A 25,625-nucleotide genomic window follows, 5' to 3' on the forward strand; every position below is an offset into this window, starting at 1 on the left:
TTTTTGTATTTAATGAGTAAAGTATATAGACTACCCTAGAACTAGCAGATAAGTAGCTGTTTTAGACCAATTCCCTTTTGCCCTCATTAGTGTATTTTATCTTGCTCAATTTCCAGTCTGGAGGTTTTGTCTCTACATAGAGGGTCACAGTCCTAATTATAAATAAAATATTTTATTTATATGGTATATATTTTATTATTTTAAAATTATTTTGGAAGAATTTACAGATACCGAATTGACTTGTTGAGTGTTAGGGTAAACAATTGAAGATTTTAAAATAAATCATATTAAATATATAACAGTTTTTTGTAAGACAAACACTAGTAAATTATGCTTAACGTGGAAAATATTCTAACTTTATTTCTCAGAATTCAGACTAATAAAAGTCCTTCTGCTTAGTTTTTGTTTTGTGTGTATTGATGAAGCAGAAAGGTATTTCCTAAAATAAGTTTATATAACTTTCAGTTTAACAAAAGTATTATTTTATCTTGGCATGGAAATATATTCATATTATATTTGCAGTCAGAATTAAAGGCCTACAGTCAAATATAATCACACCCAGATAATTAGTTTGAGATTAGGATGAATTTCAACTGATAGCTTTTGGTTAAGGTAAAAAAAAAAGGTTTTATTTATTTATTCATGGAGACTGAGAAAGGCAGAGACATAAGCAGAGGGAGAAGCAGGCTCCCCGCAGGAACCTGATCCAGGACTCTATCTGAGGACCCTGGGATCAAGCCCCGCCATGAAGGCTGATGCTCAACCACTGAGTCACCCAGGCGTGCCTGTTTTTGTTTTTTTAAGTAACGATTATCCCAGTAATTAGCTATAATATTCCTTTTTCATACTGTCAGTTTGCCATTGTGCACTTACCTGAATGTTCTTTCCAGTTACTAGTTAAGCATTCTGCTCTTTGACCAGGTTACTGCCCCTCCTGCTCTCCTCTCTTCCATTTCTTTTGATTTATCTTTTTTTCTCTCTCAGGTAGGTGCAGAGCAATTCAGTAGGTCTTTTACTGTAACTCAGGGTAAGATGCCTGCCTCTCCCCTCTTCTCCTCCTTTTATTTTTTTAAGCGTTATTCAGTTGTAATTGATATACAAAACATTGAACACATTTAATATATATATATATATATATATCAATGAGTTTGACATACGCACACATCTGTGATTCTCTTACCACAAAGTACCAAACACCTGTATCATCTTCAGAAATTTCCTTGTGTTCTCTGGGTCTGTATGTTGTGGTACAAACACTTAACCTGATATCCTTCCTTTTTAATGTATTTTAAAGGTCACAATATTCTTGTTAACTCTAGATACTGTGTTCTACAACAGATCTCTTGAACTTACTCATCATACATAACTGAAACTTGATATCCGCTGAGCAACAGTTATCCATATCCCCTTCCCCTAACCCCTGACGACCACCATGTTTATCTCTGCTCTTATGAGTTTGATTATTTTTGATATGTCATATAAGTGGAATCATGCCATATTTGTCCTTAGGTGACTGGCTTATTTCACTTGGCATATGTTTATGTTTATCTGTGTTGTTGCAAGTAAGGTTTCCTTCCTTTTTTTTTTTTTTTAAAAATACTGGACATGCTTTTTGAGAGCTTTTTTCCATTTGTTTTTTTATATAATAGCCAGAGTTTTTTCTGTATGTAGTGGGAGGATTAGAGAAAAGCATGTCTGTTTCCTTTTTTTTTCTTTTTTAAAGATTTTATTTATTTATTCATGAGACATAGACACAGGCAAAGGGAGAGAAGCAGGCTCCATGGAGGAAGCCTGATGTGGGACTTGATCCCGGGTCTGCAGGATCACGCCCTGGGCTGAAGGCGGCGCTAAACCGCTGAGCCAACTGGGCTGCCCAAGCATGTCTATTTCATTTTTCAGGTAGTCTATTTTATTTTTGATATCTGTCTTATAAACCTTTGCAATCATTAGGAAAAATAAAATGAAATATTTTATGCATGTATAGTCAATTAATTATGAATACATTCATTAAAAGAAGAACTTTTACAGAAATTAATTTTAGGTAAAACAATCTCATGTAACTCAGTTTACATGAAATACAAAGTGAAGAACTTTAGCTCTACACTTTAGCTCTAGAACTTTAGCTCTAAATTTAAATTCCTATGTTTAATTGCAGAATCTTTTAGCTGAAAAAGTTGAACAACTGATGGAATGGAGTTCCAGGCGCTCCATCTTCCGAATGAATGGTGATAAATTCCGAAAATTTATAAAGGCACCACCTCGAAACTATTCTATGATTGTTATGTTCACTGCTCTGCAGCCCCAGCGTCAGTGTTCTGTGTGCAGGTAAGTTATGTATTCTAAAAAAATTTAAAACTGTTATCCTATGCTTGTATATTTATTACATATATGTAAATCTGCATAATAGAATTCAATAGCTGTTCAAGGTTATAGTCAGCTATAAGTGTACATTTAAAGGTAAGCTCAAAATCAGAGGCGCCTGGTGGCTCACTTAGTTAAGCACTGACTCTTGGTTTTAGCTCAGGTCATGATCTCATCAGTCTTGATGTTGAGCTCCGGGTCAGGCTCTGCCCTCAGTGTGGAATATGCTTGAGCTTCTCTCACTCCCCTGCACCTCACCCTGCTTGTGAGGTCACACTCATGCATGTGCCCTCTCTTCCTCTGTCTCAAATAAATACATTTTTATTTATTTTGTTTTTCATTTTATTTTATATTTTTAAAAATTTTATTTATTTATTCATGAGAGTCACAGAGAGAGGCAGAGACATATGCAGAGGAAGAAGCAGGCTTCCTGCAGGGAGCCTGATGCAAGACTCGATCCCAAGACACTGGGATCACGACCTGAGCCAAAGGCAGACACTCAAACACTGAGCCACCCAGGTGCTCTCAAATAAATAAATTCTTTAAAAAAAAGTAAGTAAGCTCAAAATCAGTGTATTTTAGAAAATAATTTTGATAGACTCATATTCTTTTGTTGTGTAAAATACTTACTGACCAACTCGTGTAATCATAAAATAGATTTGCTTCTTTATGTCCTGTATGAAGGTAAATATAGATTTGGTTCAAATATTGCCCTGTAGGTCATCTAATTATTTTATGAGCAAAGAAGTCGTTTACTTAACATATTCTATTTTAACAGTTTAACAGAGAGGACAAACTTTTACTTCGGATCCATTTACTTTTCATTACCTTCAATGATAAGAAATTTCACCCTATGATACAGAATTAAGTCATTTGAAATGAATGAAACATTTTTTAGTGACAGTGTACTAAAGAAAATTCTAGAGAAGTACAAATTCTATATGCTTTAAAATTTTTTCTGTTTTGAAATAATTGTAGGTTCACAGGGAGTTGTAAGAAATAATACAGAGAGATCCTAAATACCTTTTACTCAGTGTCCCTCAGTGGTAACATCTTGCAAAAGTGTAGTATAATATCACAAGCAGGGTATTGGTATTGATAGAGTTAAGATACTAAACAGTTCCATTACCATAAGAATCCCTCTTTTGCCCTTTACAGCCAGGCTCACCTACCTGTTCCCATTCTACTCCCATTTCCTGAATTTGTACTCCCATTTTGTTGTTTCAGTAATGTGATATGAATGGAATCCTACCTTTGATCTTTTGGGTTTGGCTTTTAATAACTTGCCATAATTCCCTCAAAATCCATCCAAGTTGTTGCATTTGTCAGCAGTCATTCTTTTTATTACTGTGTAAAATTTCATGGTATGAATGTACTGCAGTTTGTTCAACTCTCCATCTGTTACAGGACATCTGGGTTCTGGTATTTGGACTATTATATCTATTGCAAACATTCTGGTACAGGATTTTCCTATGAACTTAAGTTTTCATTTCTCTGGAATAAAAATATTTAAGTTTTCATTTCTCCATGATGGCTAGGTTGTTTGGTAATTGCATGTTTAGTCTCATAAGAAACTGCCAAAATGTTTTCCAGAGTAGCTGTATCATTTTACATTTCCTCTAGCAGTGTATGAGTGATATCGTTTTTCCATATCCTCACCAACATTTGTCACTATTTTACTTTAGTCCCTTTGGTAAGTATGTAGTGATATCTCATGGTTTAATTTTGCATTTTCCTGGTGGCAGTGGTGTTAAACATCTTTTCACATGCTTGTTATCTGTATGTCACATCTTTGATGAACTATCTGTTCATGGCTTTTGCTCATTTCTAATTGGATGTTTTACTGAGTTTTGAGAGTTTTTTTATGTATTGTAGATACTAGTCCTTTGCCAGACATGTACTTTTCAAATATTTTCTCCTAGTTTATGGCTTATCTTTCCATGTTGGCGACAGATCTTTTGCAGATTTTAATTTATGAGTCCATTTACCAGTTTCCTGTCTTATAGCTTATTTTTGTTACCCAGTTGAACTCTTTGCCTAGCCCTATAACCCAAAGTTTCTCTCTCTCACTTTGTTTCCCTGTAAGTTTTATAGTTTTATGTTTGCATTTTAATCTGATCTTGGAAGAAATTATTTAATATTTAATTATCCATGATGGTACTAGCTGTAAGATTTTAGAAGATGTTCTTTATCAAGTTAAGGAAGTTCTCTATTAGTTTACTAAGAATTTTGATCATGAGTGGGTGTTGGATTTTATCAAATTTTTTTAGTGTGAATTAATATGATTTTTCATCTCTAGGTCTTTTTAGTAATTGAGTTTTCTATATTGAACAGGCTTGTATTTTGGGATATATCCTACTTGATTATGGTATATTACTATTTTTATGTATTTCTGGACTCTGCTAATAAAAATCTATTAGAAATTTGCATCTGAGCTAATGATCGATATTGATCTGTACTTTTCACGTTTTATACTGCTTTTTTGTCTAGTTTGGTATTAGGCTACTCCTGGCCTCATGAAATGAGTTGGGAAATGTTTCCTCATTTAGTTTCCAGAAGAGATTGTGTAAAATTACACAATTTTAGAAGATTGTGTTAATTCTTCTGGAAATATTTGATGGAATTCTTCAGTGAAACCATCTGGGCCTTGTGACTTTAAATTACATATTTCATTGCCTCAATGGCTGAGTACAATTCAGGTTGTGTCTTTTTGGCTGAACACTTATTCTTTTCAAGAACACTTTTTTATGTGGTGCTTCACATCCTAACTCTCTACATCGTATATTCATGTGTAGATTTTTAGATTTTAAATCATTGTGAATTCTAGTGGAAACTGAAGTTATTAGTAACATGGATTAATGAAAAAAAAGTTTCACTCAGACTAATTTGCAGAAAGGGAATTTCCGTGTCTCACCATTTTCTAGAAGGATCTTAATATGATCTAATAATGATTGTATGTTGGGAGCATGTCTAAAAGTGGATAGAGATGATGGTGAGCAAAAGTATTTTGAGGGACACCTGGTTGGCTCAGTTGATTAAACTGCCTTGAACTCAGGTCATGAGCAAGGTCCTGGGATCAAGCCCCACATCAAGCTTCCTGCTCAGCTTGGAGTCTGCTTCTCCCTCTGCCCCTCCCCCTGCTTATGCTTGCTCTTTCTCTCTTGCTCTCACTCAGATAAATAAAAATAAAACCTTTAGAGGAAAAGTATTTTGAAAAACTGCATTGTCGATGTTGCAGATGATTTTGTTTTTCTCCTGTTTTATGTAAGGGCCAGTAGTCAAGTTGGCATTAAGTTGTCAGAATTGGGCTAGCACATTTGGTTAAGGGTATACATACCTTCAAGGATGCCATAAAATCCTACTTACAAAAAAACACCACCTTAATTGGCATTTTGGCTTAACGGTTAAGTTTCCACTAAAACTACGTGTTTTGGGCATCCTATAATACCACATGTATTTTAGGAAAATCATTTGCTCTTAAAAATGGAATATATTCATTTCCTGTATTTGTCCCTATTAAAAAGTATATTTAATTGATCATATTTTTTGTAACTGTAATCCAGAAAGACTTTATTGTCCAAGTGTTTACTTCACAATTACATAAAACTGTATATATTGTGATGACATAAACTATCACATATTGTTGAATGGTGTATCCTTTAGGTATTATTTTACTTAATGCATTATGTCATTAAATAAATTGCTGAACATGGAGCCTTAATTTTTTAATGACAGATCAAAATAATCTGTTAATTACAGTCTATTTTGTAATAAACTTTAAAATTTAGGAAAGTTTTAGAATTATAAGAGAAAAAGGTTGAAGTTATTAGAGAAAGTTAAGATAATTCATGGATCAAGGAAGTGGTGGGATTATTAGAGAAGAAAAAGTAAATGGAAGTTTAAAGACAAAAAGTAAAGAGCAGACATGGTTCCCATATACAAAATTTGCACCCCCTCCATCTGAATTCTGATTTAATTATTTTAGGGTAGGGCCAAGGCCATTGACATTTTAAAAAATATGATCTCTAGGTAATTCTAGTGTGCAACCAGTATAGAGAAAGGGAAGGTAAGCAGGTACATGATTCATAGCTTTTATTTATTTACTTTCATTGAGGAGTAGTGGGAATGGGAAGGCTTAATTAATTGAATGACCATATAGCATTGACACTCTTTTTGAAACTATAATACCCCAATTCTTTGTGAAGAATCTATAGAATTTAATGGTTTTATTCCCCAGTACTCAGTAATGGAGGAGGAAGAACACTCTCCTTAGAGGTTAACACGTTTGGTTTAAGATGTGAAGTGGATCAGGCAAATTTGAGAGTGCTAGTGAGAGTATATTTGAAAGCTATAACTTTGGGTTCAAAGTTGCATGCAGTGATGGGGGTGTGAAAGGAAGCTGGGACAGCTGATGTGATAAAGTGAAATTTTCACAGGAGTGAAAACCAGCTTTTGTGTAGAGTGGGATTCAAAATTAGGAAGTAGTTATAAAAGATTTTTTTAAATAAGTAAATTGCTGAAGTATAAGATAATTATTGATCTTGTAGAGATACTTGAGGAACTATAAGGCTGTGGTAATGTCTGGGTTATAAACATTTATTTAAATTACTCAGGAACTGGAGAGAAAAAAAAGTTACATGAGCTGATAGAGGGATGCCTTGGGCTTTGTTAGATGAGGATGACAAATTTATACTATAGGACAATATAAATTCCAAAGGAAGATTTGTTAAATAGTTGTGGTTGAGCAGTAGTCGGATCTATTATAGAACCAAGATAGTACTAGTACTAGTACTAAGAGTACTCTCTTGGCTCTATAGTACTCTTAGTACTCTTAGTAATATAGAGCCAAGATAGTGGGCAGTGTGGATCAAACAGATCCCAAGGTGACAACTATGATGAAATAGAAGAATTTAAAAAAAAATTTCAAGAAAAATTATTCAAATTTTGTTTCTCTATTATCAATTAAGCCTCAAAGGCAGATGCTATTTCATTGAGAAAGGCCACCCATCATCAGCAGCCATCTTTTTTTTTTTTTTTTTTTTGAACTTGAATTTTCCTAGATCCTTCTTTGTCATTGTAATTTTGGACCATTTTTATAGTACTGCTATAATTTTTATAATTCTATAGAATCGTTGAGAAGTTCATAGCTATAATTTTTTTCATAGCTATACTTTAAAAATCTTAGTGCCTTCCTCTGTGAGATGTTTTTGCTTTTCTTTTTTTTTTTCTAAAGAAAAAGTGAAATTTTCTTTTAGAGTTGACTCATATTTAGATTTTCCAGTTGCTTTTCTTTGCTGAAAGGCTGATGAATGAGCTATTGGCTTCCTTACCAAATCGTTCTGCTTTTCCTTTTTACACAGTTAGTTTAGTTTATTCACATTCAGAATTCAATTCTCACCTTCCTCAATGCTAATATCAAACTCCTTGGCCAAATAAAGTTGTTAATTAAGAGTACTCAGTACAATTCTCACCTCCCGTAAGTGTTAACTCGAGACTTCCTTTATCAAATTGTACTGTAGGGAATATGTCCTATAATTGCTAAATCTTTTAGATGTATTCTATCACAAAGTTAGTCATTTCTTCCAGAATTCACTAAAAATTATTGGAACAGAATATCTTTTTCTAAGGTTATTACTATAGATCAGTAGATGCAGGAAAAAAATTTCAAGTGAAGGAAAATTAAAAAGTACATGTAGAATAAAATAGGGTACATGTATAAGCAATGTTTGGTGATATGTTGGAGATTAGTGTGTTATTGGACTTTAATAAGTGAAAAAAGTTAGCAATTACAAAGGTATATTAAAAAGTTGCATGAATAAATTATGATATTGACACATGAGTGTTACCTGGATAACATCTTTCCTCCTCTAAACATAATTATTTATTATGTATAAACTATTGGGGTCCAATATTAAGTCATTTATATACAGTATCTCATGTCATTCTCATTAGTCAAGAAGGTGGGCCTGAGAAAAATACCGATTTTATGTATGAGAATATCAAAGCTGACAGGTAATATAATAATTTATCCAAAGTCATACAGCTTACTTGTCAGGGTTGAATTTTGGAACTCCAGAGCTATTAGAATTTAATGCTTCCCTTAAGTGTACATGTTCATCATTACCTTTACCTGTGAACTGTAATTTGCATTTTGATTTTGTGTTCCTAAGATTATTAATCATAGGGTAGAGATCTATCAGCCAGCATTTCTTAAACTCATTAGATCATGAAAAACTTTCATTCAGATCTAATAACAAGGACTGGTGATTTAGATGGCGGCCAAAACTATATGGAAAAGAGCTCATCAGCCTTTTGTTTTACTACAGTAAGGTTACATCTCTTAGGAGATTAGATTCTAAAGTGAACACAGAAGGTGAAAATTATATTTAAATAAAATTACCCTTGTATGTAACTTAATGGACTTGTAAGTGTTTTATAAATGGTTTTGGGACCACAAACCTTATCATTTCCTCTTTTCCTTAGATAATATTTCTCTATAGACTTAATTCTTAGGAATTTTTTTATTCATGAGAGAGAGAGAGAGAAGGGCAGAGAGGCAGAAACAAAGGCAGAGGGAGAAACAGTCTCCATGCCGGGAGCCCGATGTAGGACTTGATCCGGGGTCTCCAGGATCAGGCTCTGGGCTGAAGGCAGCGTTAAACTGCTGAGCCACCTGGGCTGCCCCTATAGACTTAATTCTTAAGTTTTCCTCAAATGCTTGGCTCCTGGACAGAGTATTTCACTTCTTTGAGAAAGACTGGCAAACTTTGTTGCCATTCACACATTCTTTACCTGGCTTGAGTAAGGAGAACTGTTTCAGGTTTGATTGAATCCATGACTAGAGAATATAAATAAAGGTCTCAGGTTATTGCTGAGCTCTATCTAGTCTAATTTTTTTAAGTGAAAGCATGTATATAACTTACTATATTAAATTTTTTTTCCTAGGTGTCTTGTCCTGAGATTATATAATCCTAACTTTTTGTATTTTCAATGAACTCTTATTATCTGTGTGACATGTAGTATTCTTCGAGCTCTTTATATTGTCCATATTTCCAAATTCCATTTCCATGTTACAAGTCCAGCTTTAGTCCCCCATCTTTTAAATTTCAAACTTACCAAAAATTGAAATAGTAGTACAGAGATGCCAGTCTACCATTTACCAACATTCACCAGTTATTACCATTTTACCACATTTGTTTTCATCCTTCTTTTAAGTACAGGTCAAAAATGTGTTCCATATCACCAAATATATCTATAACTTTTAGACATTATGAAATATCACCACTAAATACTGCATTATGCAACTTTTTGGAAAGTGACTATCTTAAATAATCAGAATACCATTATAACTTTCAAGAGAATTGACATTCATTATCATTAATTGACATTAATGATATATTCTTGTTACACTGTTCATATTTAAGTTTTGCATTTGTCTTCAAAATGTTTTTGTTTCTTATTTTTTCAGTTTTTTAAAAATTTGAAATGGAAGTATAGTCGACATATAAAATTTGCTTCAGGTGTGTGACAGTGATTTGACATTTGTATACATTACAAAATGCTCACTATGATAAGTGTAGTTACCATCCGCCACCATTCAAAGTTACTGCAATATTACAGACTGTATTCCTTGTGCTATACTTTTTAAAGAATGTTTGAAACCTGATTTTTTTTAACTTATTTTTAAAGATTTATGTACTTATTTGGGAGGAATAGGGAGAGGGAGAAAGAGAAACTCAGTCATACTCTGCTCTGAGTACAAAGCCTAACATAGGGCTCAATCTCAAGACCTTGAGATCACAACCTGAGCCATAACCAAGAGTCAGATGCCTAACTGACTGTGCCACCCAGGTGCCACTAATGCTGACTTCTCATTCTCAGGACTTATTTTATCACCAGAAACTTGTATCTCTTAATCCTCTTCAGCTAATTCATCCATATCTCCAACCCTCTCTCCTCAGGCAACCACCAATTTGTTCTCTGTTGGTTTATTTTGTTTTTTAGATTCCACACATATAAGTGAAATCATGTTGTAGTTGTCTTTGTTTCACTTAGCATAATACCTTCTAGTATATCCATGTTGTTGTGAGTGGCAATATTTTATTCTCTTTTAAGACTAATACTCCATTGTATATGTATGACATCTTTATCCAGTCAGCTTTCAGTGGATGCTTGGGTTGTATTCATACCTTGGCTATTGGAAATAATGCTACAGTGAATATAGAGGTGCATATATCCTTTTGAATTAGTGTTTTCTGTTTCTTTGGATAAATACTCAGAAGTGGAATTACTAGGTCATATGATATTATTACTTTTAATTTTTTGAAGAACCTCGATACTGTTTTCTACAGTGGTTGCATCAATTTACATGCCCACTGACAGTGTATGAGTTTCCTTTTCTCTGCGTTCGTACTAAGATTTGTTATTTGTCTTCTCAGTATTAGCCATTATGACTAGTATGAGGTGATACCTCATTTGATTTGGATTTGCATATGCCTGATGATAAATGATGCTGAGCATCTTTTCCTGTGTCTCTTGCCCATGTGTGTGCCTTTTTTGGAGAAATGTCTATTCAGGTCCTCTGCCCATTTTTAATTAGATTGTTTTATTGATGTTGAGTTGTATGAGTTCTTTATATATTTTGGATATTAACCCCTTATCAGCTATATCATTTGTAAATAACTTCTATTCAGTTTGTTACATTGTTTTCTTGATGATTTCCTTCACTGTGTATAAGGTTTTTATTTTGATGTAATTCAAATTATTTCTTTTTTATTTTGTTTCCCCTGCCTGAGAAGACAGATGAAAAAAAAACATTGCTAAGACCCATATTCAAGAGTTCATTGCCTATATGATCTTTAAGGAATTTTACGGTTTCAGGTCTTACATTTAGATCTTTAAACCATTTTGAGCTTATTTTTATATGTGGTATAAGAAAGTCCAGTTTGGCTCTTTTTTTTTTTTTTTTTCTTAAGATTTTATTTCTTTATTTGAGAGACAGAGAGGGAGAGTACACAAGTAGGGTGAAGGGCAGAGGGAGAAGCAGACTTCCCGCCGAGCAGGGATCCTGACGTGGGGCTCCATCCCAGGACTTGGGGATCATGACATGAGCCAAAGGCAGATGCTAGACCAACTAAGCCACCCAAGTTCCCCCAGCTTTGTTCTTTTGTATATAGAAATTGTTTTTTCTCCATTGTATATTCTTGCCTTCTTTGTTGTAGATTAATTTACCATATTCTCATGAGTTTATTTCTGGGTTCTTTGTTCTTTTTCATTGATATATGTGCCTGTTTTTCTGGCAGTACCATACTGTTTTGATTAGTATAGCTTTGTAGTAGATCTTGAAATCTAGGTTATGATACATTTAGCTTTGTTCTTCCTTCTTAATATTGCTTTGGACCTTTGGGGTCTTTTGTGGCTCCATACATATTTTGATGATTGTTTGTTCTACTTATGTGAAAAATGCTATTGGCTTTTTGATTGGAATTTCATTGAACCTGTAGAATGCTTTGGATAGTAAAGATGTTTTAACAAAACTAATTCTTCTAGTCTATGAGCATGGGATATCTTGCCATTAATGTTTGTGTTGCCTTCAGTTTCTTTCATCAATGTCTTAATAGTTTTCTGAGTACAGGTCTTTTCACGTTAGTTTGTTCCTAGATTTCTTATTCTTTCTGGTGCAATTGTAAATATAATTGCTTTATTAATTTCTCTTTATTCTACTTCATTATTAGTGTATAGAAATGGAACTGATTTTTGTGTATTAGTTTTGTATCCTGGGACATTACTGAATTAATTTATTCTAATAAGTGGAGTGGAGTTTTTAGGGTTTTCTATGAATAGCATCATGTCATCTGCAAATAGTAACATATTTACTTTTTCTTACTGATTTGGATGCCTTTTCTTTTTCTTATCTGATTGCTGTGGTTGAAGCTATATGCTTTCTTAAACATTAAATACTAAGTGGTCTCTTATAACTGACCCATCCTTACGTACAGTTTACCATGGTACTGAGGGATTTCAAGATAGAATTATATCATGGCTTTTTCATTTTTATTTTCTTTTTGTCCTCTTGTTTTAAATTCTTTTCAATAGTGTCCTTTATTACAGTTTCAGTCAACTCTGTTTTTTGAGCACCTTGTAATGCAGTGTTCATTTCTACAGGAATTCTGTTTAGTTTTGTTTTTTTCCTTGTATTGGTTTTTAGTCAGCTCTCACATAACATCTTCCTGGTTTTATTTACTTCTATTTTGAGATTTTGAATTTCTGATTTGAGATTTTTTTATGTCCTCAACTGCTCATTTAATGATGCCTAATACAAATTGGAATACTATGTTTTATTTTTCTCTTCATGGAGTTCTTTTCAGGTAAATTTTTAATCAGTTGAAGGATTATGCTCTTTTGGTTTTCTTTTTTATAGTCATATTGCACGGATGCTGCTGGCTCTTTGCTGCTTCTAAATTTTTTTTTTTTCTAGACTAGAAATAAGTTTATACCTGGAGGCAATGGTGAGACTTTTGAGTAGCTTACTGTTTCTTTTTGTTGTTGTTTTTTAACGTTTTATTTTTAAGTAATCTCTACACCCAATGTGGGACTCAAACCTACAACCCTGAGATTAAAAGTTGCATATTCTACTGACTGAGACAGCTAGGAACCCTTAGAATACCAGTTTTTAAAATTTTTAATTCAGGTACTACCCTTTTCTCTTTATAAAACCAGAACAGGTTGAACCACAGCAGTTTTCTTCTTTACCTTTTTTCCTTTTTTTTTTTCTTGCAGTAGCATCTTCTGATTCTGAAATAATTTCATGTTTCCATAGATCTTGTACTTTTCATAAGTTGCTTCTCCCTTTCGCTGTATCACCAAACCTCTAAGGACTGTCTGCCTCTTCTCTGTTGCTTCTCATTCCTCAGAAAGTGATGCATTCTTAAGACTGCTGTGTTTGCTCCTGCCTACTTGTAAGCCTCCTCTTTTCCATTAGCCAGCAGCCACTTTTCTTATCCATCAGGTCCTAGACCTGTTCTCAATATTGCCTCATTCAGGTAAGATCTTTTCTTTCTTAGTGGTTTTTGTATTTTTTGTTTTGTTTGTTTTTTGCATTCCACCTCTGTGAGGATTTCTCTTCTCTTTTTTATGCTCTCTCCTTCCTGTTCTTGCCTGGGTATCTGAGGTTGTAGATATTAATTTCCCCACCTATATATGCCTTCACATTCTCTAGTTTTCTTTTTATCCTAGTTATGTGATAGGGAGGAATAGTTTGTTTTCTCTTCTAGTAGATCTGCAGTTTTTAGAAGCTATTGGTTGTTATTATCTGACAGGAAAATGGAACTCTAGGTAGACTTAATCTTAGGAAAATTTGGAGTCTGCATACAAGCGAAATAATTCTTTGAAGGAAAAACTATTGTACAAATATGATGTTGACGTGCTAATGCGGGATGACATACCTTTAAGAGCTTTGCATTTTCTATGTACTAAGGATTTTATTGAATGAAACTGATGATTCATCTCATCAATGAAACTGACTACATATTGGAAAAAAACACATTGAAAAGTTTCTTGTTATGTAGTTATGAAAGTAAATAGGCTGTAAAATAGCATTTTATTCCTTAAGCTTTATTTATGAAGATTATAACTGAAATGATACAATTGTAATCTTGATAGCTATTCTCAAGCATTCAAAATAAAGTACATTTTCTCTGTAAAGCTAGGAATATTATATGTATAAATTCATGTTCACAAATTATAACATCCATGTTGTTTTTAAGCATTTGTTCTTGTAATCCATGATTTTATGATGTTAGTCCTTTAATATATTAAATATAGTTTATTATTTGTCATGTTCCCTACCTTAGTCTGTAAATAATTCTCTTAGAAGCATAGGAGGCTTGGTCCCATGGGAATAAATTTGTATAGTCCAGTACTTTGTCAATTATAATAGCTTCAGATTTATTCTTTGTAGTAGATTATCATCTTTGTGAGTAAAATCCAATGAACAACATGACTCATTCCTTAATTTTGTTTGAATAGGTGGTGAACTTGTGCAAAAACATGCTAATGTAGCAGACTTGAAATTACTGTTCTTAGAAAGGCCTTTCTCAAAAGTATAGCTATTCATTGGTGTATGAAACTTGAATATCAGTGATGTTCCTGCAGTTCCATAACTGATAAGAGTGACTCACTGTGCCTAAACTCTTTATACAAATAGTGTGGTTTATGTTGAACACCTGCTTTTCTTCTGAGAGTCTGGCATTTTGGTCTGTGCTAGACAGATGGTATCTACAATGACCAGCCCTCATTACACACCCTGGACACTAAATCTTTAATAAGCTTCTTTGATAGACATCACTCTGCATGAGTTACCATAACTCGCTGTTGAAGGAATCAAGTGAGTCTCACGCGACTCCATTAGAAGTTACTCTTAGAAGCTTGCATCTAGTTTCTTTCAGAGTTGTTTCAGATGCCTTTTACCTTTGCTGATTTTGCTTTGTAATCTTCCACTGTAATAAATCTTAACCTTTCACTGTAATGAATATAACTAGAGGCTAAATCCAGTGAGTCTTTTTTTTGTGAATATCTGAACCGGGGTTGGTTTTGAAGTCCCTCAATGTACACAACCTTTGAATAATTATGAAGTATTTCTTAACACTATTGACAAGGAAGTTATATATTTAATATTCATCTTAGTTTTTTAATATAAATTCTCATTTTTCAGGTCTGCAGAATAAAGTTTGTTTTTCTCTTAAGAATCTTAAATAGAACTGGCAATAAAAAGAATCTTTATAAAGTTATGGGCTTTTTCCCATGGAATTGGATACTAGTGTGATAATACAATATTATATTGATCCTGACATTTAATTTATTTTTAAACCAATATTTATTGAACAGTCACTATGTATAGATACTGTGCTGTATACTAAGGAGGTAATGTGAACAAACTGACCCAGTTCCCCTCTCTTTGATCTCAGAATTTAGTTGAGGTGCTGAACAGTATCACGTTACACAGTTAACCTTATAATTACCTATCTCATAAATACCATGAAGAAAAAGTACAAGGATGTGTGAGAGGACCCTGGTTTTATCTGTTAATATTGGAGTCTAGTAAAAAGGCTTATTGGGGTGCCTGGGTGGCTCAGTCAGTTAAGCTTTTGCCTTTGGCTCTTGTCATGATCCCAGCATCCTGGGACTGAGCCCCGCATGGAGTTCCCTGCTCAACAAGGTGTCTGCTTCTCCCTCTTTCTCTGTGTTCCCTCTCACGTACCCCACTTGCTCTCTTTCGCTCTCTCTCTCAAATAAATATTTTTAAACAAGGCCTATTTTGCAAAATAATAATTGAGGTAGTAAGATCTGCAGGATGAGTAGGAATTCACAGGAAATGTATATCTGCTCCCATGCCCTGGACATGTCTGTGTGATGTGTGTGCCAAGTATGTCTATGCTCCTTGTCTAAAAGATAGGGTTGAAGAGAAGGAAGGAAGAAAGAGCAAAACTGAAAAAAATTCAGTTTCAAAAGTAAGCCTGGTTTATTGAGGGAAGTAAAAGGGCCTGGTATAGAGTAAGAGGAGAAATAGCTAAAGATGAAATTTGAAAATGCGGTCAATGAATTTCAAGCTAGATGCCAAACACTTTGAGATTTGCATAACCCTTTGCCATTTACTAAAGATGTTGTAATATCTCATGCTTTTAATTTCATGACATTCAGGAATTATTGTCATGCTACAAAGGGAAAAATTAACGGAAAGAATATATGACTTTTCCAAGTTAGCATATTATGAAATGTAATGCCAGTATATAAGTCCAGATTTTCGGAATTCAAGTGCTATGTATATATTGTCTAATTGGCTAGAAGGATAATAATAAGAGTAGTATTACATTATTTGGAAGTTGAGAGTGTTATAGATAATTTTATATTTGCTTTATTTTACAGCATATTATTATACTTTTACAGTGTTTTCCTTTCTAAACATACATTAATGTTTAAAGTTTTTGGGGGAAACTAGTATAGCATCAGATGAAAGTACTTCATCTCGGAAACCTTTCCATTGTTTTTTAGTGTTCATTTCCCAGATATTCTCATACTTGTGTGCATAAAATATACTTGGAAACCTGGTTAAAATATATATTTCTGGAAGACATTCTAAATAGAATCTGACTAATTTAAAATGTTATGTGATCAGTGATTTGTATTTAAAAAAAAAAAAGCCCATTTTGGGTTTCCAGTTCTGTGTAAGATGAGCTTGCTTGGAAGTTACCACTCCATCCTATCAACAAACAAAAAGTTGAATTGAAAAACCAATTCTTCCTAGATTTACAAGAGATCCAAAATTGGAAGGGAAGGAAAGTACAGTCAGTCTTAGCTTACCAACACAGAGACCAATGAGCAGAAACCCCTGTGGGAACCAGTCCCGGGGTAGAAAAATATAAGCTGTAATTGAATTGCTGGAGGTTCACTGCATACAACTCTGAGAGTTAAAAACAAAACAAAACAAGGGGGTTTTAGTCATGGGGAGCCCCCATAGTATTATGAGGTTTATCTCTAGGAGCTTGACCAGATTGCTTCAGTAAGTATCAGAGAAAAGTCCCTCAGGCTTCTAGCAACTAGAGGGGTAAGGAACCATTTTAAACTATACCAGATCACTGTGTTCTTAAAAAAAAAGTCTGTTCTTAGGGGAAATTTGTTGACCAGACTCTAACCTGCTGGAGTATTATCAGAGACTAACTGACCTGGGGAAGGAGAATACCCAACTCCAGTCAATTTTAGTGTTTTGTGTGAAAGCAAGGAAATAACCAGCTCCATCCCATTCTAGCCATCCTATCTGTCTAAGGGAGAAGAAAAAAACTGAAAAGCAGTTGTGAAGTTCACAGTACAGAGGCATAGGCTTACTAAAAGATCGAGACCTGATCATAGGACTATAGAACACTTTCCCTATTCTCACATCTCATCACTGCATTATTAAAGGCCTATTTATAGCAGTGCCTTTTTCCCTGGCACTGTCAAGAAAGATTTACAAGACATAACAAAAGATTAAAAAAAAAATTGAAGAGACAAAGCAAGCCTCAGATATGGCAAGAATGTTGGAATTATCAAAGCAGGAATTTAAAACAACCGTGATTAATAGGCTAAGAGTTATAATGGATAAGAGCATGCAAGAATAGATGGACAATGTAAGTAAAGAGATGGAAATCCTAAGAGAATCAAAAAGAAATGCTAGAAATAAAAGACACTTTAACAGAAATGAAGAAATCCTTTGATGGACTTAGTAGTAGACTGAACATGGGTGAGGGAAGAATCTCTGAGCTAGAGGATATATGAGTAGAATCTTTGAAAACTAAAAATCAGAGAGAACAAAGCCTGAAAAAAAAAAAAACTACCCAGAATATCCATGGACTATGGGACAACTACAAAAATTTCAATACATGCATAATGGAAATAACCAGAAGGAGAAGAAAGGAACAGAAGAAAGATTTGCAACAGCAATGACTGAGATTTCTCCAAATTAGTATCAGATCTCAAACTACAGATTAAGAAAGCTCAGAGAACACCAAGCAGGATAAATGCCAAATGGACTACACCTTGGCATATCATCTTCAAACAATAGAAACTCAAAAACAAATTCCTAATAGAAGGCAGAGTGGGTGGGGGTAGAGGGAAACCTACCTGTAGAGGCACAGGAACAAAAATTACATTTGATTTCACAGAAACCATGTGAACAAGAAGAGAATGAAGTGAAGTACTTAAATGTTGAGAGGGAGCGAGGAGGGGGAGGGGGGGTAGGACAATCTGGCATTTTGCACCCTGTAAAATTATATTTCACAAGTGAAGGATAAATATGTGGTCAGACAAACAAAAATTGAGATTTGTGGCCAGTTGACCTTCCTTGTAAGAAATGCCTTAAAAGATGTTCTTTAGAGAGAAGGAAAATATATAGGTCAAAAACTTGTGTCTATATAAAGAAAGGAAGAACATAAAAGAAGGAATAAATAAAGGTCAGGTGAGAACTTAGGAAAGGAAATAAAATGTGTACAGATGAAGGAAGACATAAAACTGTCTTTGTTTACAGACAACATGATTGTCTTTTTTTAATAAATTTTTTTAAAATTTTTATTTATGATAGTCACAGAGAGAGAGAGAGAGAGAGAGAGAGAGAGAGAGAGAGAGAGAGAGAGAGAGAGGCAGAGACACAGGCAGAGGGAGAAGCAGGCTCCATGCACTGGGAGCCTGACGTGGGATTCGATCCCGGGTCTCCAGGATCACGCCCTGGGCCAAAGGCAGGCGCTAAACCGCTGCGCCACCCAGGGATCCCTGTTTACAGACAACATGATTGTCTATGTGGAGGACCGAAAAGAATCAAAAATGCTTTTGGAACTAATGATCAGTTATTGCAAGATTTCATGATACATGGCTAATATGTAAAAGCCAATTGCTTTCCTGTATACCAACATGAAATTTGTAATTAAAATTTCACAATACCATTTACATAAGCAGCCCCCAAAATGAAATAAATACTAAGGTATAACTCTAACAAAATATGTAAATATGTATATGAGAAAAATTACAAATGAGTAATGAGTGAAATCAAAGAAAATAAATAGATATTTTATATTCATGGACATGAAGACTCAATATTTATTGTCAGTTCTTCCCAATTTGATCTATAGACTCATTGCAATCCCAATAAAAAAATTCCATCAAATCATTTTGTGCATGTTGATAAAATGAATCTAAAGTTTATACGGTGAGGCAAAACACTCAGAATAGCCAACACTGTATTGAAGGAGAACAGAGGAGTTGGGAACTGACGTTACCTAATTTTAAGACTTATTCTAAAGCTACAGTAATCAAGACATTGTGGTTTTGATCCAAGCTTAGAGGAATACATCAGTGGAACAGAATAGAGCTTAGAACTAGATCTCCATCAACAGCTGATCTTTGACAAAGGGGCAAAGGCAACACAGTGAAGCAAAGATAATCTCTTTAACAAATGGTGCTGGGACAGCTAGATACCCACATGCAAAAAAGTGGATCTAGGTACAGACCTTACACGTGTCACAAAAATTAACTTAAAATGTACAAACCTAAATGTAAAATCCAAAACTATAAATTTAGGAGATACCATAGGAGAAAACCTGGATGACCTTGGGCAGGGTGATACCTTTTTAGATAGAAACCAAAGACATGATTCCTGAAATAAATAATAAATGATAAACTGGACTTCATTAAAATGAAAAATTTCTGCTGTATGAAAGGGTAATATCAGAAGAATTAGTAGACAAGCCACAGACTGGGAGAAAAACATTTGCAGAAGACTCATAAAAAGCTCCTATTATCTGATATATAAAAAGTATTCTTAAAAGAATAAAAACACACAAAAATGGGCCAATGACCTTAACAGACACCTCACCAAAGAAGATATACAGATGGGAGTTCAGAATATGGAAAGACACCCCACATCCTATGTTATCAGGGAAATGACAATTATGATGACAATGAGATACCACTGCACATGTATTAGAATGCCAGAATTAAAAAAACTGAGAACACCAAATGCTAACAAGGATATGAAATAACAGGAATTCTCATACGATGCTGGTAGGAATCCAAAATTGTAGAGCTTCTTTGGAAAAGTTTTTTATAAAACTAAACATAATCTTGCCATATGATAGCAATCATCGTGTTAGTATTTATCTAAAGAAAATGAAAACAATGTCCACACGAAAACGTGTATACATATTAATAGCAGCTTTACTCATAATTGTCAAAAACTTGGAAGCAATGTTTTTCAGTAAGTAAACAGATAAGCTGGTACATCCAAACAACGAAATGTTACTCTAGTAAAAAAAAAAAAAAAACCTCAGCTGTCAAGTCATTAAAAGACCTGACATTTTAAGAACCTTAAATGCATATTACTAAGTGAAAGAAACCAATTTGAGAAGGCTACATATGGTGTAATTCCAAATCTGTGACATTCTGGAAAAGGTAGAAGTATGGAGACAATAAAGATGAGTGGTTGCCAGGAGTGAGTGGGGAGAGATGAATAGCGTACAGAGGATTTGTAGGGCAGTGACAGTACTCTGTAGATATTATAATGATGAGTGTATGTTGTAATACTTTTGTCCACACCCAAGAATGAATGTACCCTAAGAGTGAACCCCAAGGTAAAGTATGGAATTTGGGTGATATCATGTGTCAGTGTGTGTTCATTCATGGTTAAAAAATACACACACACACACACACTATACTAGTCAATAATGTTGACAGTGGGGGAGTCTGGAGGAAAAGGATTATATAGGAAATCTCTGTTCCTCCCTCCAATTTTGTCATAAACCTAAAACTACTTAAAAAATAAGTTCTAGAAAAAAAAATCCCAGATAATTTTTGATGCAAGTGGTCAGAGTCAATACTCTGAGAATTGAGTTTGTATCTCTGTTATAGCTATAGGTGTACTTATAACCTCTTATCTGAGTTCAAATTCTGCTGTCTCTGATAATTCCTGGCCATAGAACAGAGCCAAGTAGATTCTGTTTTCAGATTCCTCAAGTGAAACAGAGATAAGACTAGTACCTGTCTTATAAGGCTTTGTGGAGACTGAGAGAGGTGTAAATACCTAAGAGTTCTTACACACGGTAAACTATAGATATTACTGGTGATGGTGATGCTTTTGGTTAGGTAGAAAACACCTCATCCCCATCTCATGGAACACGGTGTTTTTAATCTCATGTCTGCCTTTTTGATTCATTTCAACAAAATTCTCTAAGGGCTGCATCTGCTAGGCTCTTTATCACATGTTCAGGAATCCTGTGGGGTTTATGCTACAAGTTAATGCTTTCCTATTTTTAACTTGTTAGGTTTTGTGATGAAAATGCATTCTTTTATTCGAATATTTTTGGATATTATAAAAATTCCCTTGCAAGTTATTATAAACAAGATTTACGTTTTTTGAAACTTGTTGTTTTGTATTCATTATTTAACGATATGTACATTTCCCTAATAGATGGGCATATCTTGTGGCAAGGGCCTGTGTCTTTCTGCTCACTTTTACCCCTTCCAAACACTGTATTACTTCATCCATTTATTCATCCATCTGTTGATTCTTTATTGTTAGTTCCACAAATATTGATCAAATATATACTACAGTTTTTGTATCTGTAATCTATGTATAACCTTAAGTGAATAGTGGATGAATCAGCTTGTTTCTTTACTACATTGTGTATCAGTCTTCTTCAGATACAACCTCTAAGCATTTTTATGTTATTGTTACTATTTTTTAAAGAGAACAAAAGTTTTTTTTTAATTTTTTTTTGAGAACAAAAGTTTTACTGACTTATAAACTGGTAATTATGCATAAATATGCAGTTTAGTGTCTCATGTTCATATACAATTTTGCCTTGAGATACATGTTTGAATCACATATTTCATGTTAGAGTTGTTTTCCAAGGAGAAGTAATCTACTTAGGTCTGATAAAGGGAAAAAATAGATGCATAGGAAACATGGAACATGATGGACACAACTTCTTTAATTTATCTTACCAAGTATGGATTATGCAAAGTCAATTACAATATAGTATTGAACTGTTGATACATCAACCCTTCAGAAGCATTGAAGAGTTGAGGTATATTTAGTAGGGTCCTGGGAATGTATAGTGCAGCCCGAGGAAAATCATTCTGTTAAAATGTTTGTATATTGTGCTCTTTACCAGTTTGTTTGTTTTCAGGGTACTACAACCATAAATAATAGGCAGTTCTCACATCACATGTCTCTCCCTATATCGTTGTCTACAGAAGTTAGTTAATTAGGGATTTTATGAAGAAATACTTTGGAATAACTTTGTAATGTATATTTATATACATAGATAAGTCATCATAACTATATGACTCCAAAAGGCATACATTGAAATTTTGATAAGAATCTGTTACCTTATAGGAGGTTTGATTAACATTAAAAAGAGAAACCATATTTTTTAAATAATCCCTTTAAGGAAATTAAAAATTCCATTCATCATGGGAAATATATTAAATATCAACAGCTACAGATGAGTTAATAATAATCCCTTTTAGTTTTACATAACCTTTTAAAAAAGGGTTATAACATTAAAAAGTTACAACATTTGGATTAAGTGATGTTTTTACTTGTTCCCATAATAAAAATTTTAAGAAGGTTTAATGTATAACAGATTTAACAGAAAGAAGCCTGCCCTAAAGTTATTGCCTAAGCCCTTCTGGATATTTTGATGCATCTTGACTGCCCTCTTCAGGCTGCATATTAATATTTTAGAAGAATTTACAATGTCCTTTAAATTCATAAAATTAGGCCTGTAATATTCCTCTGAACTACTGAAACAATAGTTTTTTTAGGTAACAGTTGAGTGCTTATAGCATTTGTGGTTTTCAGCTTTCAATTTCAGATGGCAGTGAGGTCTGAAGTGTGCTAATAAGTACTGGTGATGTCTTACTTGTTCGTCTAAACCAACATAGATGCAAGAAACCAGTGAATTTCTTTGTCATTAGTTAGGATTCCTCTGTTTATCTCTTAAGCATTGAGAAGTTAGAATATGGGTGGAAAGGGAAAGTGGAGTTAAGTTCGGAGAACTGGATTTAGTTTTTAGGGTACATTCCTTCTAAGGAGTCCTTTTTACTATGAGTAGGTATCATTAACATTGAAATACGTATTTCTCAGGCTCATTGAATTATTTCATGACAAACAGACTTGTTCACTGATGCTGTTGCTACTGAATTGCACCCAACAGAAAAAAAAAGCCCCCATTGACCCTGTCAGTATTAAATTTTCTCTAAGTATTATATTTATGTTGAAGAACTGTAGTTTTCTTGGCTTCTGGAATTCTCTGTGCAGCTAGATGTATTCTTTTTAAAGATTTTTTATTTATTCATTTGAGAGAGAGTGAGTGAGCATGTGAAAGCAAGGGTGGCAGGGGAATGTCCAAGGGAGAGGGAGAAGCAGACTCCCTGCTGAGCAGGTGGTCTGCCATGGGTTCTTTCTCTGGATCCCAGATTGTGACTTGAGCAGAAGGCAAATGCTTAACCACTAAGCCACCCAGGTGGATATATATATATATATATTTTTTTTTCCCATCTCATAAATTTTTATTCTAGGGGAGGTGAGAAAGACAAACTAGCATTCAAGTGAAAATGATAGAGTGCGAAGTGAAAATAAATAAGCAAGTAAGTAAATAAGGTGATTTGTGACAGTGACCTGTAGGGGGTGGGTAGTTAAGGAAGCTGATGCTCAGGTGACATTTTGAGCTGAATTCTCAAGAAGCAGTCAATAATGTGAGTGTGTTTCAGTTACACTAACAACAAATGCTCTTAGGTTTCAATTTTGGAAGAGTTACACCCCCTCCTGGGCCTGTCTGCCCAATTATAAAATGAAGGGGTTGGGTCTTCCTCGATAGCCTCGATATATATATATATATATCTCACTCAGCTAGATATATTAAGTAGAAGCAACCTGTCTAGAAAATGTTTTGGTGGTTTTGGTGCTCTAGATTCCAAAGGAGAATATGTAAAAAATAGGTCGTAACTTCATTTGTTTACTATTTAATAGCCTCCTATATTTTCCCAGCTTGACCAATAGTAACATTCTAAGTGTTTTCCAAACATTTATTTTCTCCTCCTCCAATATATAGTACACACTCTTGCCTGATACTGCTTTTTAAGTTAGTATTTTGCACAATCCACTTTTTTCAGAACACTCGTAGTTGTTGACTATTTATAGAATAAAGTCAAAGTCCTATTTGTCTACTAGAAGAAAGCTTCCAGTCTCTTCTTTCCTTATTTTCTAATATGAAGCTTATATTCTGTTATTTGAAATACATAATACACATTTCAGGCTGGGTAATCCTTTTTTTATACTGCTTCTGCTACCTTAATATTCCCTTCATGTCCTTTCTTACTATAATTTTAGCCCTTCCATTCTTTTCTGAATATTTTCACATTCACACTCTGTCCAATGATTCCAGTCCACTGTGACCTCATTCTCTTCTATATGCTGTATATATCACCCTTAAAATCTGTGTTCTTTTTTTTTTTTTTTTTTAACATACAGTCGATCTTTGAACCGACAGGATTTAGGGGTATTGACACCCTCCCCCCATGCATTTGAAAATCTGTGCATACCTTTTGATTCCCCCCAAAACTTACTAATAGCCTACTTTTGAAAAGAAGCTTTACATATAACAAACAATTGGTTAACAAGTATTTTCTATGTAATATGTATTACATGCTGTATTCTTATAATAAAGGTAGAGAAAGGAAAAGGTTATTAAAATTATAAGGATGAGAAAATACATTTATAGTATTGTATTAAAAATTTGCATGTGAGTAGACCTTTGCAGTTCAATCCCATGTTGTTCAAGGGTCAACTGTATGTATCTTACTTATGTATTAGTGCGTTTCTATTCATTTTTCTAAGAAGCCTCTTATAGGGGGGGATTGTTAGTTATACTTCTTTATTATTGCAGCACATATTAAAATGATGAGTAAACATCATTGAAGATTAAGATATGGGTTCCATATTTGCATATGAAATTAACATTATGAATTATGTTAGATGATGTTTTAGATGATGTTAGATGTTAAATAATGACTTACTCATTACATTAGATGATGTTAGATTGATGAGTTAGTCATTATAACCTTTCAAATCATGACGACTGTTCCTTTGGTAAATAGCATATATTTGTGATGTAAATAGATTTAAAATATTTCTTCTTTTTTCCTTCCAAGACCACCAGTATAGTAAATTGGCCTTAAAAGAGACATTAACCTTAATGTAAACCTAAGTGGGCTTTTTCATGCAGAATTCAGAATCTCCAGTGTAGTGATACTTAGGGTATATATGCTGTATTGACTTTTTAGGAAAGTATGTTATTCATTATCACCATTATTACATATAAATATTAATATAACTATTAAATATAAATTATTAAATACATTATTAAATATTAAATATGCCTTTGTTAAGTGCATATTCTGTAGTAGGCCCCAGCCATTGAACAATGAATGCATTAATAATATAACATGGATAAAGAGAACAGATACGTGGATAAAATAAATAGTGCTATGCATTAGCTGAGAATTTCCATTTTGGGCAGTTGCCTTAACAAATACTTTGGACATAGGGATTTGAAATGACTTCCAAAGGAGAGGAAGTTTTTGAGCAAGGTTTTGAAAGAAGGGAGGACATTCTAAGCAAAGGATTTAAACTTGAAGAATGAACATGAGATGTCATAAAATAGAAAGCCTTTATGTAT

General features: G+C 33.8%; 1 protein-coding gene across 10 annotated transcripts in view; it reads left to right on the forward strand.

The window, feature by feature from the left end:
- Nucleotides 1–25,625, forward strand: part of TUSC3 (tumor suppressor candidate 3) — a 222,712-nt gene that overhangs the window by 84,452 nt on the left and 112,635 nt on the right. For all 10 annotated transcript variants that reach the window (XR_012002579.1, XR_012002578.1, XR_012002581.1 and 7 more), the window contains exon 2: nucleotides 2,156–2,325. Coding sequence is in view for 4 of the 10 variants with exons in the window: in XM_025984580.2 (XP_025840365.1) it covers nucleotides 2,156–2,325 (170 nt within the window). In the remaining 6 variants the exon portion in view is untranslated. The remainder of the gene's footprint in view (nucleotides 1–2,155; nucleotides 2,326–25,625) is intronic.

This window comes from Vulpes vulpes, chromosome 7 (genome assembly GCF_048418805.1).
Source record: "Vulpes vulpes isolate BD-2025 chromosome 7, VulVul3, whole genome shotgun sequence".
In the NCBI taxonomy this organism is placed as follows: Eukaryota; Metazoa; Chordata; class Mammalia; order Carnivora; family Canidae; genus Vulpes; species Vulpes vulpes.